Consider the following 14,388-nt stretch of genomic DNA (forward strand, 5'->3'; position numbering starts at 1 on the left):
CAACATATGGTCTATTTAATAAAATGTTAAAAATAACAATGAACTAAGAAAAAAATAACCTGTTAACTTAATTGTAAGCAAATCTTGGTTAATAAAAGCATTTGAAAATTAACAGGGTGTTGATTTTCACACATGACATATGGACTGGAAATTCTGCCCATTAAATCTGAAGTCTGTTAGATCAAGGTCCACAAAATCGATGGTTTACTACATAGAATTTGATGAGTTTTGACAAATATATAAAATTTATACATGTATCAGTTATACCATATAATTACCACCACAACCAAGATATAAAACCTTTCTAACACCCCCAAAAATTCTCCCTTTCTATCACCCCAAAAGTGTACCCCTTTGTACTCAATCCTCTCCCACTTGGCTCCTTGCAATCACCAGTCTACTTTACGTCGCTGTAGTTTTGCTTTTTCTAGATGTTACATGGTATGTCGTCTTTTGTGTCTGATTTCTTTCATTTAGTATAGTAATCCACTGTATGGATATTTCAGTTTGTTTATCCATTCATCAATTAATCCACTTGGCTTCTTTCCAGCATAGTTGTGCTTTTAAAGTATATTTATTTTGACAGAAAACAAAATCCTGCCAATGTTAGTTCTGAGGTAAAGGATGATTAGAGATGACAAAAATTTGGAAGCAGAAATAGAAAATACATTCTGAACAAAGATATGCCTTTCTTTAATATATTCTTTAAACAGCATCTATTCATTCAACACTAATTCAACAAATATTTATTCAACAAGTTCCAGGCACTGTACAAATTACTGGAAATATGGAGATGAAAGATGAGGTCCCTCTTAGTGTCACAATTCAGGGTTCAGCATACCATCTAGCTCATGGGCTAAACCCAGCCAGCTGCCTGGTTTTGTTAATAAATACTTAGTTGAACACAGCCATGTTCATTCTTCTTTGTATTGTCTATGGTTGCTTTTGTGCTAAAATGGCAGAGTTGAATTTCAACAAAAACTGTATGGCCCACAAAGCCTAAATATTTACTATCTAGCCTGCTATAGAACAAGTTTGCCAACCTCTGGTATAGCCCCCTATTTCTTAATATAACAAAAGAACAGTAACTATATTTCAAAGAAGGACAATAAATCTGGAAAAGAAATTTATCTCAGAACACAAATCCAGTAAGTTCTGTGATCTACACTATACACATTATACATCTAACTTGTACTTCTGTGCTTCTCAAATAAAATAAATTGCAAATGTTGAGCAAATAAAGAACCAGCAAGATACTGAGATATCTTCTCAATCATCAAAAAAGGATTAAATACATTTCTAGTGTTATATATATATATTTTAAATATATCTTTATTGATTTCAGAGAGAAGAAAGGAGAGGAAGAGAGAGAGATAGAAACATCAATGATGAGAGAGTCACTGATCGAGCCCACAACCCAGGCATGTGCCCTGACCGGGAATCAAACCCCTATCACCTGGATCCCAGGTCGACGCTCAACCACGGAGCCACACCCGGCCGGGCATGTTTAATATATTTTAATAAATCACAATTTTTTGAAAATTGGATACACACACATACAAAATTTTACCACCTTGTTGAAAAAGGGATTACAGTACATAAACTTCAAATTTTTTGTCAAGTTTCCCTGAGAAATATTACCAAAAGAGACATTCAGTCTATCAGAAAATAACTGCTCACTGCTTACATTACAGTAATAATAAAGTCTTTAAGCTTTCTGTAAATGGCTGAAATGTTCAACTGTAAAAGCAACTTAAGAGGGCATTAGCTCCTTAGAAATAAACAAAGCTACTGTCATGCACAATGTGGACATAAAGCTATAAATCTGCTTCTTCAACAAAGTGAGTAACTCTAAAAGGATGCTATAATTTTCAATATCAGGACAATCAGAAATCTGTAAAATGAAATAAGATGGACTACTATACCCAATCTGTGTTTCGCCCATTTAGAACAAAGTTTTCAGGCAATTTAAATGCACAGCTTTTAAATTATATATTTAGAAGAATTATATATATATTTAGAGACTCAGGAGTCTGACTCCATGAAGAAGGGGTTATACTTTCTTAGCAAAAGGAACAGGTTATGAAAACCTTTTGTGATTTCATTTAAAAGTGGCTGTGTCAGCAAACAGCTGGACTTAATTAGCAGGCTAGTGACAAGTCATGATCTAAGTTATCTAACCTCAGTCATAAAGGGCTTGCTTTTTCCTCTCTTATTAACCAGGGCTTTCAAGATTATTGTATTTGCAGGTTTCTCCTGTGAGATCCCAGGGTGATGTCACATGCCATCAACCTAAAGAGACAGACTGAGTGAGTGACTCTGAGCAGAATGGCATAAGTCAGAAGTCCTAAACAGAGGGGGGGGGGTAAAGCTTTCTTTTCACAGAGATAGCACAACATTCCTAAGTGCTCCTGCCAAAACTGGAGCACTTGATAGTGGGGCTTCTCAGTAGTCAATAATCCAAAAACATTTCAAACAAATTAAGAAACCACTTTCAATAAAAACCAACATAGAGCCCTGCCAGTGTGGCTCAGTGGACTGAGAGTCGTCTCATGCACCAATAGGTCCCTGGTCCGATTCCCAGTCAGGGCACATGTCCGGACTGCAGTCTCGATCCCCGGTAGGGGGTATACAGGAGGCAGCCGATTGATGTTGTTTCTCTCTCATCAATGTTTCTATCTCTCTCTTCCTCTCTCTCGAAAATCAATAAAAACATTTTTTTTTTAAAATCAACAGAGTCAAACTTTAAAATGAGTAAAAAAGATCTTAATGATATGCTGTCAAATGTTTAAAAATATTTACAGGACTAAAGAGTTTCCTTGATTTCTTTCAACTATTTTTCCACAAAAACTCAAACTTGGTTTACACTAGTCTTTCTGACCCTGACAGATTTTCCCAGGGGAAAACTAGATATGACTTATGATAATATTTGTACAACACTTGCTGCCCAAGAGTTTAAACATTAATAGGAAGTAATTCAATCTCACACAAATAAGGTTACTGATAAATACAATGGGCCCAACATTTAAGAAAAGCAAAAACAAAAAATACAAGCTAAAACAAATTGCTTACATATGTTAATTGTAGAGATGAAATGTGGTTCTTAACACAAAATAATTCTTCATAGCACAGAATAATTCAACCCAAAAGTTCTCTTAGATCGTGGGACCCTAATCCATCTAAAATTATTTATATATCAAAATCTATGCATGTGCATCTTTGAATGAAGAGCTCTTGTATCTAAAGCAAGGTACACATATCTTTTCATCTTTATAATTAACAAAAATCAAAGTATAGAATTTAAACAGTTTAAGTATCTTGTCTGAGATTAAAAATATAAGTCAATGATAGAACTATGCACAAAATTCAATTTCTTGATTCCCTATGCAATGAGTGGCAATGTAAAACTAACTAGTAAAAGCCTCTGAGAAAAATCTGCTCAATGACAGGCAGATTTAAGGACAGCCCAACTTTGAGAATCCATAAACCAAAACCAACATAACGTCCTCTTGGCTCTGAATGTACAATTGCATCCTATTCCTGATACTTTGCTGCCATCTCTGATGAGGCTGGTCAGCAAAGACAACAAACGAGCCATGTTAATTTCAAAACTCAAATATCTCTGAGAAATGGTTGAGAATCAGAGCCAATGTCTATTAAAAAAAAAAGTGTATGTGTGTGAATATGTATGGTATATACATATGTATGTGTGTGGTGATACACAAACACATCAATCACACATAAACATCCTGGGAGTGGGGTGGAAAAGTCAGGCAAATTAATAGCACAAAGACAGCTAGGGATCAGAAATTCAGTCAAATCACATGGGGTGCTTACCAGGACACACAGTGATTTCCTCTGCAGAACTCTCTGGCATAAGGACTAAGCTTCTCTTACTGGTCAAAGCAGCAATGCTGGAAAAGAACCAATCCCCAAATGAATTCCCAGTAAAATAAATCAGAACATAGCACCTAAAGCAATGGTAAGTCATTCACAAAGCCACAAGTAATCTGATACCTGCTGTCCAATACCAAAAAGGCTCAACAGGGAAGCAAGGAAACGGTAGTGAAAACTCCGGCCAAAAATAGGGGAAATAAACATGCTTACAAATTTGGTTCCAGTGAAATTCCTGAATGAAAAGAACCCCCTTTTAGAGTCTTCACAAAAGAAGGTTGAAGGGTAAGGACTATCTATGAATATCACAGAAGACAAAAACTGCATTCCAATATAAGGATGTCAAAGGTGTTTCAGAGCCTCCATCTCAGCCTTCCGAAAACTAGAGATTTGTAAACTCATGAGAGAAAATATGAAGATTCTCCTGACAACACACTAGCTTTTCCAGCACCTTGCTGTTAAATTTCTTCTTTATCTCAAGATGTGGCTTTGTAGGCAACAAAAATAAGATATAATTCCAAACTGGCGCAGCAAAAATCTGCCCACAAAATCTGAAAATCTCTTCTGAGAAAAACATAATTATGAATGGCTGTCCTCATCTGACCTCCTGGTTTACCCTGCCTCTTCATGGAGTGCAATCTCTTCTAACACAAGAACACATGGCTAAGAGATCTGAGCACCTGCTTCATAGAGCTTTATGATTAGTTTGATCAAGTTTACAAGAGGACACAAATCTTCACATCAACCAAGAACCACAGAGAAAATAACCACTACTGATTTGTGATAAATAACTAAATCCTGATAGAAAACCACAAGTGATTTCTCTCTCTAACTAAAACATTTCATAGCATTTGTTATAAACCCAAACCAGACAGTTTACTCTGCTCTATTCAAAGGGTCCATCACAAAACAATTTGCTGACATTTATAAAATAGACTAATCAATCTGAAGTCAAACCACATTGCCTGCAGTTCCAACTCTCTCCTGGTGAAAAGCATATAATTGTTTATTAAAACCTACATCTGCTCTGCACAAGGCTCACTACAACAAAGCAAAGAGGCCTGCAGGAAGCAGAAGGCCTACTCCAGTTCAAATCACTTCCAAAACTGTCTTAACAGCAGGAGAATCAAACCAAAGCCATATGCTTCAACTCAGGAAGAAATACCTACTCCTATTAACCAAAAACCTAAGAACACCAACTAAATTACAGCAAATGGCAATTGGCCTTCTACTTCCATATGGGAGACAGAGTAATCCCCAAAGGTCAACTACCAGATAAAGGGAAAAGCTATTGGAAGCCTGATCCAGCTAATAATACAGTTTATAACCAATCACCTACTTATATATTAAAGTGAGAAGACCTAGGAAAGTAACCTCATCAATCAATCAGCAAAAATAATTAAGGAGGTAATACAAATAGTACCATTTAAGGGACAGATGAGATATAATCAGATGAAAAGTGGCACAGGATAGGGAGTGAGAGTGATACAGGTTGTGTGTGGCCTGAATAATATGAAGGCTTCAAAGAGGAGGTATGTCTTAAGAGCAGACTTAAAAGATGATATGGTTTAGATATTTGGGTAAAATAAGCATAAGCAGAGAAAACAAAGGGGATAGAACTAGAAGGAATGTAAAGAAATCAGGTTAGAGCCTTCACATTGGCTTAGGAAGCTAGCGGAGTGGTTAAGAGAAAAGCAGGATGTAACCACTGTTCAGAAACAGTGTAAATGGGATTTGTACTAGATGACAGGATTGGACAAGAAAACCAACAAAAAAAGCCCCAATATTTCTTCCACCCAAATACTCTAGGTTTATATGAGATGCATATAGAAGACAATGATTTCTCCGAGTCTGTACTTGTAAAAGAGCTAAAAAAATCCCTGGCAAGCTGTCCCCCAAGTCTCACTCATGTGGTTCATCTCTCTTACTCTGGCACCATCAGAGGAGAATTCAGACCCATAACATATAATCTTACCTTTGTGAGGCAGGTTCAGAGTTTCCTTCTTCAGAAGTTTCCTCAGCAAATAGCCCTTGGGAAGACTGCAGAGAAATACATAACATCCTAAATACTGAGGCACAGATGAACTAGTTTCTCTTCCGTTTTTTAAGAAAAAACTAATTGTTCAACATTACCACTCAGCAGTTAGCAATGTGAATAACATTTTACAGTGTCAGTAAGTTTCAGTAAAAAGAGCATATCCTGTGGAGTCAAAAGACTGAGATTTAAATCATGGGTGAATCACCTGTTAACTTTGTAATCTTGGGTAAGTCACATCTAAATCTGTTTCCTCATCTTAAAATGAGTATTAACAATTGCCTCACAGTGCTATAAGAATTGAACAAGGTAAGATATGTCATGCACTTTGTAAATGCAAGATATAAATATGAATTGGTGAGTCAAGTGAATTATGATTTCAGAAAAGCATTATAAAGCTTTTGTTGTTGGAGGAGGAGATAGAGAGAAAAGTCCAGTTTTCATGGGAAATACTGAGTTGGGAAAAACACTGCAATCAATGAATGACATCTCTCTGGGCACAACAGAGTCATAACAGAGAACATCCCAAAAGGAAGGTTATAAAGATTCCTTTTACTAGAAATATAACAGATAGGGAGACTGGATAAGAAAAAGACTATTTTCTTTGATTAATGGTAGAGTTGTTGCAAATATCAACTCATTAAATGTAGGTGCACAGAAGAACACAGAAAAAGCAGCTACTGCTGACTTAGGTGGACTTCTGAGGAAGTCCTGGGCTGTAAGGCTTCTTCCAATAGATGTAAAGCTACTGGCTGAAATTTAAACCATCTCCTAGTAGGGTATAAATAACCTAAACAAGTTAGGCATCTCTCTACTACTCAGGTAAATGATGAAATATACTAAAAAACAGGAATCCCTTGTCAAAGGGAAGATAAAGCTGTACAATGATCAGTAATGTAGCCATTATGAAAAATAAGGGTTGAACAAACTGTCAGAAGTACTAAATACAACAGCAATAAATACTTCACCTATTTGTCTGAATTCAGTAGTGACAAACCAGTTTCATTCCTGAAATCTCAAAAAAAATTAAATACTGACACCTAGTGTCCACTAAGCCTTGGGCTTCAGAAGCAATCAAGGCACTAAGAAGTTGTAAGATACCTCAACTTCTACATTTGGCTAAAGCATCTCTACCTTTCCCAGAGTAAGTTTTAAAATCTTTTTTAAAAAAAGATTATTGTGCACCTATTATATGCCATGCCTATGACAATCACCTTTACTCCTAACAAGAACTTTTGAGGAAATGATTATTTTAGAAATGAGGGAAGTGAAACTTTGACAGGTTTGATAATTTGCCCAAAATCACAGACTTGGTCAAAAATGGAACTAGGACCTATCTAACTCCAAAATCCATGCTCTTATCACTACTGTTCTGTTGCTTCCTCAAATGATCTTCTTCCCAACCATTTTGAAATATCCCAAGAATGTCTTCATTTCAAGAAGTCGTTTTAAATTTCTAAACTTGTACCTCAATAGCAGTAATCTGAAGACAGTGGTAAAGTGAGGTTCTTCCAGAATATGAAAATAACACAGTGAAACAAGCAAACAAAACTTGATTCAAATACCCAAATTTAATCAAGGTGGACTGGGAAGCATGATAGCAATATAACTTTAACTAAGGAAAGTGTGGCCCAATCAAGACATAGCATTCTGCCTGAAGAAGTACATTAATGGGAAAAGGATAGTTCACACAAAAATCTACAAAAGAAAAATTCAAAGATCCAGAATCAAGCAGTGCCTTCAACACGATGGCCTGGGAAGTAAAAGTAAATAGACATATCATCTGGTCACCAAAGAAATGTCCTCTGTTGTTAGGCACTGGTAGCTTATCAAGTCTTTCCACAAACTAGTTAAATCATCTCTTAAAATTTCCATTTTCTGATTACTATTTCAGCTTTCCATATACCTCATCCTAGGAAGAGATACAGTAGATGATGGACCTGAGTATTCCAGTCACTAAAAATGTCTCTCTTCCATAATAAATTAACAAACTGTCATTTGGTGTTCGTGTCAGCTTGAAGTTTGGTTAGTCAAGTCAGTTATCATACCCCCACACAATTTGATCATTTCTGGTAAACAAATTCCAGTATCTGAACTGAAAAATTAAAGATCGGACACTGAAAAATAGTGATCACTTTAATATACTACCCTCCACCTCCCTGCTGTACAGTCACCAAGATAATCTCTCCATCTTCATTAATAATTTCCCTATTATCTCAGTGATGCCAGAAACCAGTTAACATCTGATTCTAAAACTTTTATAACCTTCATATAGACTAAGTAATCTGCCCTAGGGTGAACGTTTTTCTGAATCCCTACTTCTGGGACTGTCTTGCTATCTCTATCAACCAAATAGTCTCAAACGTGGGCAACTCCAGCAAAACCAAAATCAACAGAAAATATTTTTAAAAAACAAATTATTTCTACCCACAGTTCCTAAAAGCAAAAGACCAAGACAGGAGGTGAAATTACAATCATAACACTTTCACTATTTGCCTATACAATTAAAAAGATACTAATCTAGCCTGGCCAGCATGGTTCAGTAGTTGAGCATCAACCTGTGATCCAGGAAATCGCAGTTCGATTCCCAGTCAGGCCACATGCTTGGGTTGTGGGCTCGATCCCCAGTGGGGAGTGCAGGAGGTAGCTGATCAATTGCTCTCTCATCATTGATGTTTCTATCTCTCCCTCTCCCCCCTCTCTCTGAAATCAATAAAGATATGTTCTTTTTTTAAAAAAGATACTATTCTATGTTGGCAGGGTTACAGTGCAGTAGGTATTCTGATACACTGCTGGAAGGAAGGAGTACAAATTTGAGCAATCTTTCTGAAAATCAATCTAGCAATAAGTAATAAATCTTTATGTTCATAATTTAACCCAGCATTTTTCTGGTACCCTATCCCTAAGGACACTAATTTTAAATAAAGAAAATTTTATTTAGAAAGATGTTTATCACAACCAAAATATCTAGCAATAGAAAAATATTTAAAATACAGTAAGTTCATAAGCCAGATTAGTCATTAAAAATAAAATCTATAAATAATTTTAACATTATAAGAAAATGTTTACATGTTAACTTTAAAAGACAAAAATATGATCTAAACCATACAAAAAACAGCTATAGAAAAAAAGAAGGAATATATCACTAGATGGTAGAATTGTGGATGCTTTCGACTTTATTTTTTGTTTTTATTTTTTAATTGATTTCAGAATGAGGAAGGGTGAAGAAGAGAAATAGAAACACCAATGATGAGAGTCAATGATCAGCTGCCTCCTGCACGCCCCCGCTGGGGATCGAGCCCACAACCTGGGCATGTGCCCTGACCGGGAATTGAACCTCAATCTCCTGGATCATAGGTTGATTCTCAACCACTGAACCAGGCGGGCTGGGCTCGACTTTATTCTTTTTTATCCTCACCCGAGGATATTTTTTCCATTGCTTTTCAGAGAGAGCAGAAGGGCGGGGAGGGAGAGAAACGCATCAATTGGTTGCCTCCCGCTCGAGTCCCGACTAGGTCTGGGGACTGAGCCTGCAACCAAGGCTAGTGCCCTTGGCTGGAATTGAATCTGAGACCATTCAGTCCGAGGGCCGATGCTCTAACAACTGAGCCAAACCGGCTAGGGCTCAACTTTATTCTTACAACTTTTGAACATTTTTCAATAGTTCTAAGTGATCTCTAAAATTAATTTAATGACTACACTGGATACTCACTAGATTGTCTGCCTGGTCTCCTTTTACTGAGGACTGCCCCTCACCCCAACCACTGCATTATAGCATCACAGCCATTTGTACAATTTGACACATACCCACTTCAGGCTGCAGCCAACTGTTCTGGTGAGGACTATTAACCTCAAATGGGCCATAAGTTCCTTCCCTAGAAATCTGAGATTGCACGGGGAGAGAATAAATCTCCTATAATCTGTATTTAAGTTTGAGAGCTGTAGGACCAGTGTTTTCTACCTACCATGTAAAACAGAAAAGCAAAGGAAGACAGTCTGCAGGGGGGGAAATGAAGTAAATACAATATAGCATTGAGATACAGAAAAATTACATATGATTTTCTAGACTCAGTACCTTCTCCCAGCTTGGTTACCATCCTGTTTTAGAATTTATGAGGCACCATGTTTCTTTATGATAAAGTCCTCTTTTTAATTAAGATAGCTTGATTTTATTTGTTATAGCCAAATAGTCCCAATTAATACTATTTGTAGTATTTTGTGGTCTGTTCATGAAGTAAAAGAACTTCACTCTAATAAGGCCAGGCACTAGAGCCTGACCACGTCCACGCTATTCCAAAGGCACTGCTTTCAAACCTCAGAACTTGACAAGTCTATGCTCTAGAACTCTGGCCCCTGGAATCTCTCAAGCTAACAACTTGAATTATAATAAATCATTATAGAGCTAGTTTATTCTTTGAAGGGGAAGCATCTCTAAAATGCAAAAAACTAAGAAATGAAACATGTTATTATAAGCATAAGCTTTCATTTGGAAAAGAGTCAAGTCACTCGAAGTACTGTTACGAAAAATGCTTTCTCTTCACATACAGCAATCTTTCCATACGTGGATGAAGAGGATGCTAGGGAAGAATGATTCCCATAGGTACTCTCGAGGAATGACCTTCTGGTCCCTTGGAGAGAACTACCATTTACTGAATGTCCTAAGCATTATATTAGGCACTTAACTCATTTTAATCATTATAACTACTGACTTGCTATTCCCATGTTACAGTTGTAAAAAATTTAGATTCAGAGTATTATATGGTTTGCTCAAGGGCACACAGTTACTAAAGCAAAAAAGTCAAAATTCAAACTTCAAATCCATACTCTGTACACTAAGCTATGAAATTGCTCATAGCTACCATTTCTTGAACCCTTATCATAAGAGAACAAATACGATAACAGCAAAACAAAACCAAAAACAGAAATAGCAACAAAAAACAATAAAGTCATAAAACACAATACTCTATAGTTTATAAATTTTGAAATTATATAATTGTTTTTATAATATTCAGAGAACAAAACTAAATATAAGCTTTCATACATAATACAATCTAGGTATGTCAGAAAAAACTAAAAATGCAACCTAAATGTCCCCAAACAAGGGGCTGTTTTCATTAAATTATAGGAAATTACCACAAGCAAAATTAGAAATAGACCATTATGGGGGAGGTTAAACTGGAAAACTATCTGTACTTCACATCACAAAGGACCAGTTCCCCTAATATATAAAGAATGCCTAGCCCGACCGGGCGTGGCTCAGCGGTTGAGCGTTGACCTAGGATCCAGGCAATCGGGGTTCGATTCCAGGTCAGGGCACATGCCCAGGTTGTGGACTCGATCAATGACTCTCTTGTCGTTGATGTTTCTATCTCTCTCTCTCCCTCTCCTTTCCTCTCTCTGAAATCAATTAAGATATATTTTAAAAAATAAAATAAAGAAAGAAAGAAAGAATGCCTACAAACCACTAAGAAAAAGATTCTCAAAAAGAAAAATGCCTGTAAGATCTAAACACAGAAAAGGAAATACAAATGAGTCTTAACTACACACATAATAAGAAAAATGCAAATTAAGGCTGCATTAAGAGAATATTTTTCATCTCTCAAGATTAAAAAAGATCAAGAAGCCCTAATACTACTGTATTGGTATGGGTATGGGGAAGCTTGTACTCATACATTGCAGTGAGTGTAGGTTTAGTCAACCTCTACCGATAGAAAATTTGACAACTGCTAACAAAACTGTAAATGCATATATATTTTGATCCACTAATTACATCTACAACAAATTATTCTACAAATATCTCCCATGTGAATGAAACATCTCCTCTACAATAATCGCTGCAGTAGCTTTTGTAATAGTAAAATACTGGAAATAACCTAAATGTCCACCAATAGAAGCACTGGATAAAATAAAACTCATCCAGCCCTGACCAAGTAGCTCAGTTGGTTGGAGCGTCATCCTGAAACACCAAGCTTGCAGGTTCAATTCCCGATCAGGGCACATACAAGAAGCAACAAATGAATGCAGAAATAAGTGGAACAACAAATTGATATCTCTCTCTCTCACACACAAATCAATAAATAAATTTTAAAAATAAAGCTTACCCATACATGGTGTATTACACATGCAAAAAAAAAAAAAAAATGAGAGAAATTCCTTATGTACTGTTATGAAATGATCTGAGATATTAAGTGAAAAAAGCACAGTGCAGAAAAATATGTAGACAATGCTGTGATCTGTGTAAAGGAAGTTGCTTGTACTACATAAAATATCTTGAAAGGACACACTAGAAAACTAGTCATAAAGGTTCACTCCAGAGAGAGAAATTGATTGGCTGGGGATAAGGACCGAAGACATAGATGTTTTATTTACATCTTTTTAAATTTTGAGCCACATGAACATTGTTACCCATTCAAAAACTTAACTTCTTAGAAATAATATAAATTTTAAAACACAAAAGAATAAATTATGGTACATTCATATGATAAAATATTTTCAAATATAGCTAATAAATAGGAAAAGATCTAAGATAAACTATTAAGTAGGGGAAAGAAACAAAGCTTATACAGAAATTTTCATTTTGTTGAAAAATTAAACAGAAAAAGTATTTTTATATGCACAGAAATGATGACTGTCTCTCTAGGTGCTGGGATCATGAGTAATTTTTTCTTCTTTACAATCTTTTGTCCTTTCCTAATTTTCCATAGTGGGCATGTGTTTTGTTAAAAATAAGGGGGAATAGATCACAAAAAAGAATAGCTAAAATCTTTCTTTACTCTGTAAATAAATCATCCTTAATCACAGCATCACTGACCCTTACCTGACCATGACTGGTTGTTGGTTCTTCCTTCAACAAAAGTTTCTCTTTCAAGCTTTTAATTGGGCTTTCTTGGAAATCCTTGGTTTCTGAGTGCCAGACAGATGCCCTAGACTCCTGCCTCTCCTCCTCTTTGTCTTCATCTCCCATATCTTCTGAGATGCCTTCATTTTTTTCACTAGCCTGATCTCCTTGGCCACATTCATTCTGGATCAGAGAAGTAGGTCTAGGTAACACTGGTTCCCCAAATCCTTTTTTTTTAAAGAGCTGCCTCTGAGCCATTTTCAGGCTCTTTTGATAAACCTCCAATTGGCAGAGAATGACCTTGGTATACTGGTTAGGGTCTATTCCAGCTGGACAAAATGGAATACCCCAGAAGTAGTGCACAGTGCCCCCACTGTTCTGGAGACGTTTGGCATTTGCTGAGGCAGGCAGAGAGTGCCTAGATATGTCCCCCCTACCCTGGGCAGCTTCGTAAAAATCACATCCCCTCCCAGTACTTTCCTGTGGCTTCCCACACTGTGTGTGCTCAGCCAAGTGGCCAGTGCATCTGTCAAAACATTTAACGTTCTCATTCTCAACCACTGGCTGGCTTGACTGGTCCCAGCTTCCTGAGCTGCCAGAGACCGGCTCCTCTTCAGTGTTTTCAGTGTGGTCCCAAGGCTCCTCTCTTTCCTCAGCCTCGTTTCCCTGACTGATATGTGAGCCTTTAAACAGTGATGGAGGTACCAGCTGCCATATGCCTGTAGGTATTTGAGAAAAAGTAGGGCTAAGGACAAACTGTTTTTTATTAAGAGGGCTTGGTAAGTTCTCACTTACCAAGAACTACATAATGTGGGTAAAAAAGGCTCTTCTTTGGGTTTAACCAAATGTTGGCTTTTCCTTGGAGATAAAAGTATGCTGGATATTAGTGAGATCTCAACTACTTTCTGATTTAACCTCTTTAATACCACCAAAGAAATTTGGGGAACTTCTGTATATCTACTCTCAGCATGAAATCCCTGTGATATGGTTATACTTGATGAGTGCAAGGAGTCAGAACAGGGAGACATGCCTTCAGTGATCCCAAAGTCTGTGGTTTTCTCTTGGTGGGACTGTGAAGATGGTCCACTGGCCAGAGGTCGAGATCTAGTAGCAGAAGCATCAGAAGGCGGGCAACTCTGAAACAGTGATCCCACACCAGACCAGGTTTATTATTAAAATAGCTATACATGAAGGGTCACAGGAAGGGCAAAAAGGGGAGGCCACTGTCCCTAAGAGATTCTCGTCTTTAAAATGTACATGCTCTGGAACAGATTGAGGAATCTCAGAGGGAAGGCGGGGGTGGGGAAGTGGGTGGGGAGAGATTAATCAAAGAACTTATATGCATAAATGTATAACCCATGGACATAGACAACGGTATGGGGAAAGCCTGGGGGTGGGGCAGATGCAGGGTGGAGGGGGTCAATGGAGAGGGAATAAGGGGACATCTGTAATACTTTCAACAATAAAGATAAATTAAAAAATAAATAAAATGTAGATGCTCAATTCAAATGAATTCCACAATGCATACTGAATGCTTACTATGTACAAAGTACTGTCCTAGATCACTATACTAAACCCTTTTCTAATATAGAGAAGTACATGGCATAAATGGCTCAAGATC

The 14,388-nt window shown here is 36.9% G+C and overlaps 1 protein-coding gene across 5 annotated transcripts in view; it reads right to left on the bottom strand.

The window, feature by feature from the left end:
* The window catches only part of UIMC1 (ubiquitin interaction motif containing 1), a 90,687-nt gene that overhangs the window by 44,145 nt on the left and 32,154 nt on the right, over positions 1 to 14,388 (bottom strand). For 3 of the 5 annotated variants that reach the window (XM_081134635.1, XM_081134634.1, XM_081134636.1), the window contains exons 5-8: positions 13,798 to 13,903; positions 12,747 to 13,486; positions 5,870 to 5,934; positions 3,838 to 3,914 (exon numbers count right to left, since the gene is read on the bottom strand). In XM_081134635.1, the coding sequence (XP_080990761.1) occupies positions 3,838 to 3,914; positions 5,870 to 5,934; positions 12,747 to 13,486; positions 13,798 to 13,903 (988 nt within the window). The remainder of the gene's footprint in view (positions 1 to 3,837; positions 3,915 to 5,869; positions 5,935 to 12,746; positions 13,487 to 13,797; positions 13,904 to 14,388) is intronic. The other 2 variants (XM_081134638.1, XM_081134637.1) reach the window with 1 other exon arrangement.

This window comes from Miniopterus schreibersii, assembly GCF_964146895.1.
Source record: "Miniopterus schreibersii genome assembly, chromosome: 4".
Classification (NCBI taxonomy): domain Eukaryota; kingdom Metazoa; phylum Chordata; class Mammalia; order Chiroptera; family Miniopteridae; genus Miniopterus; species Miniopterus schreibersii.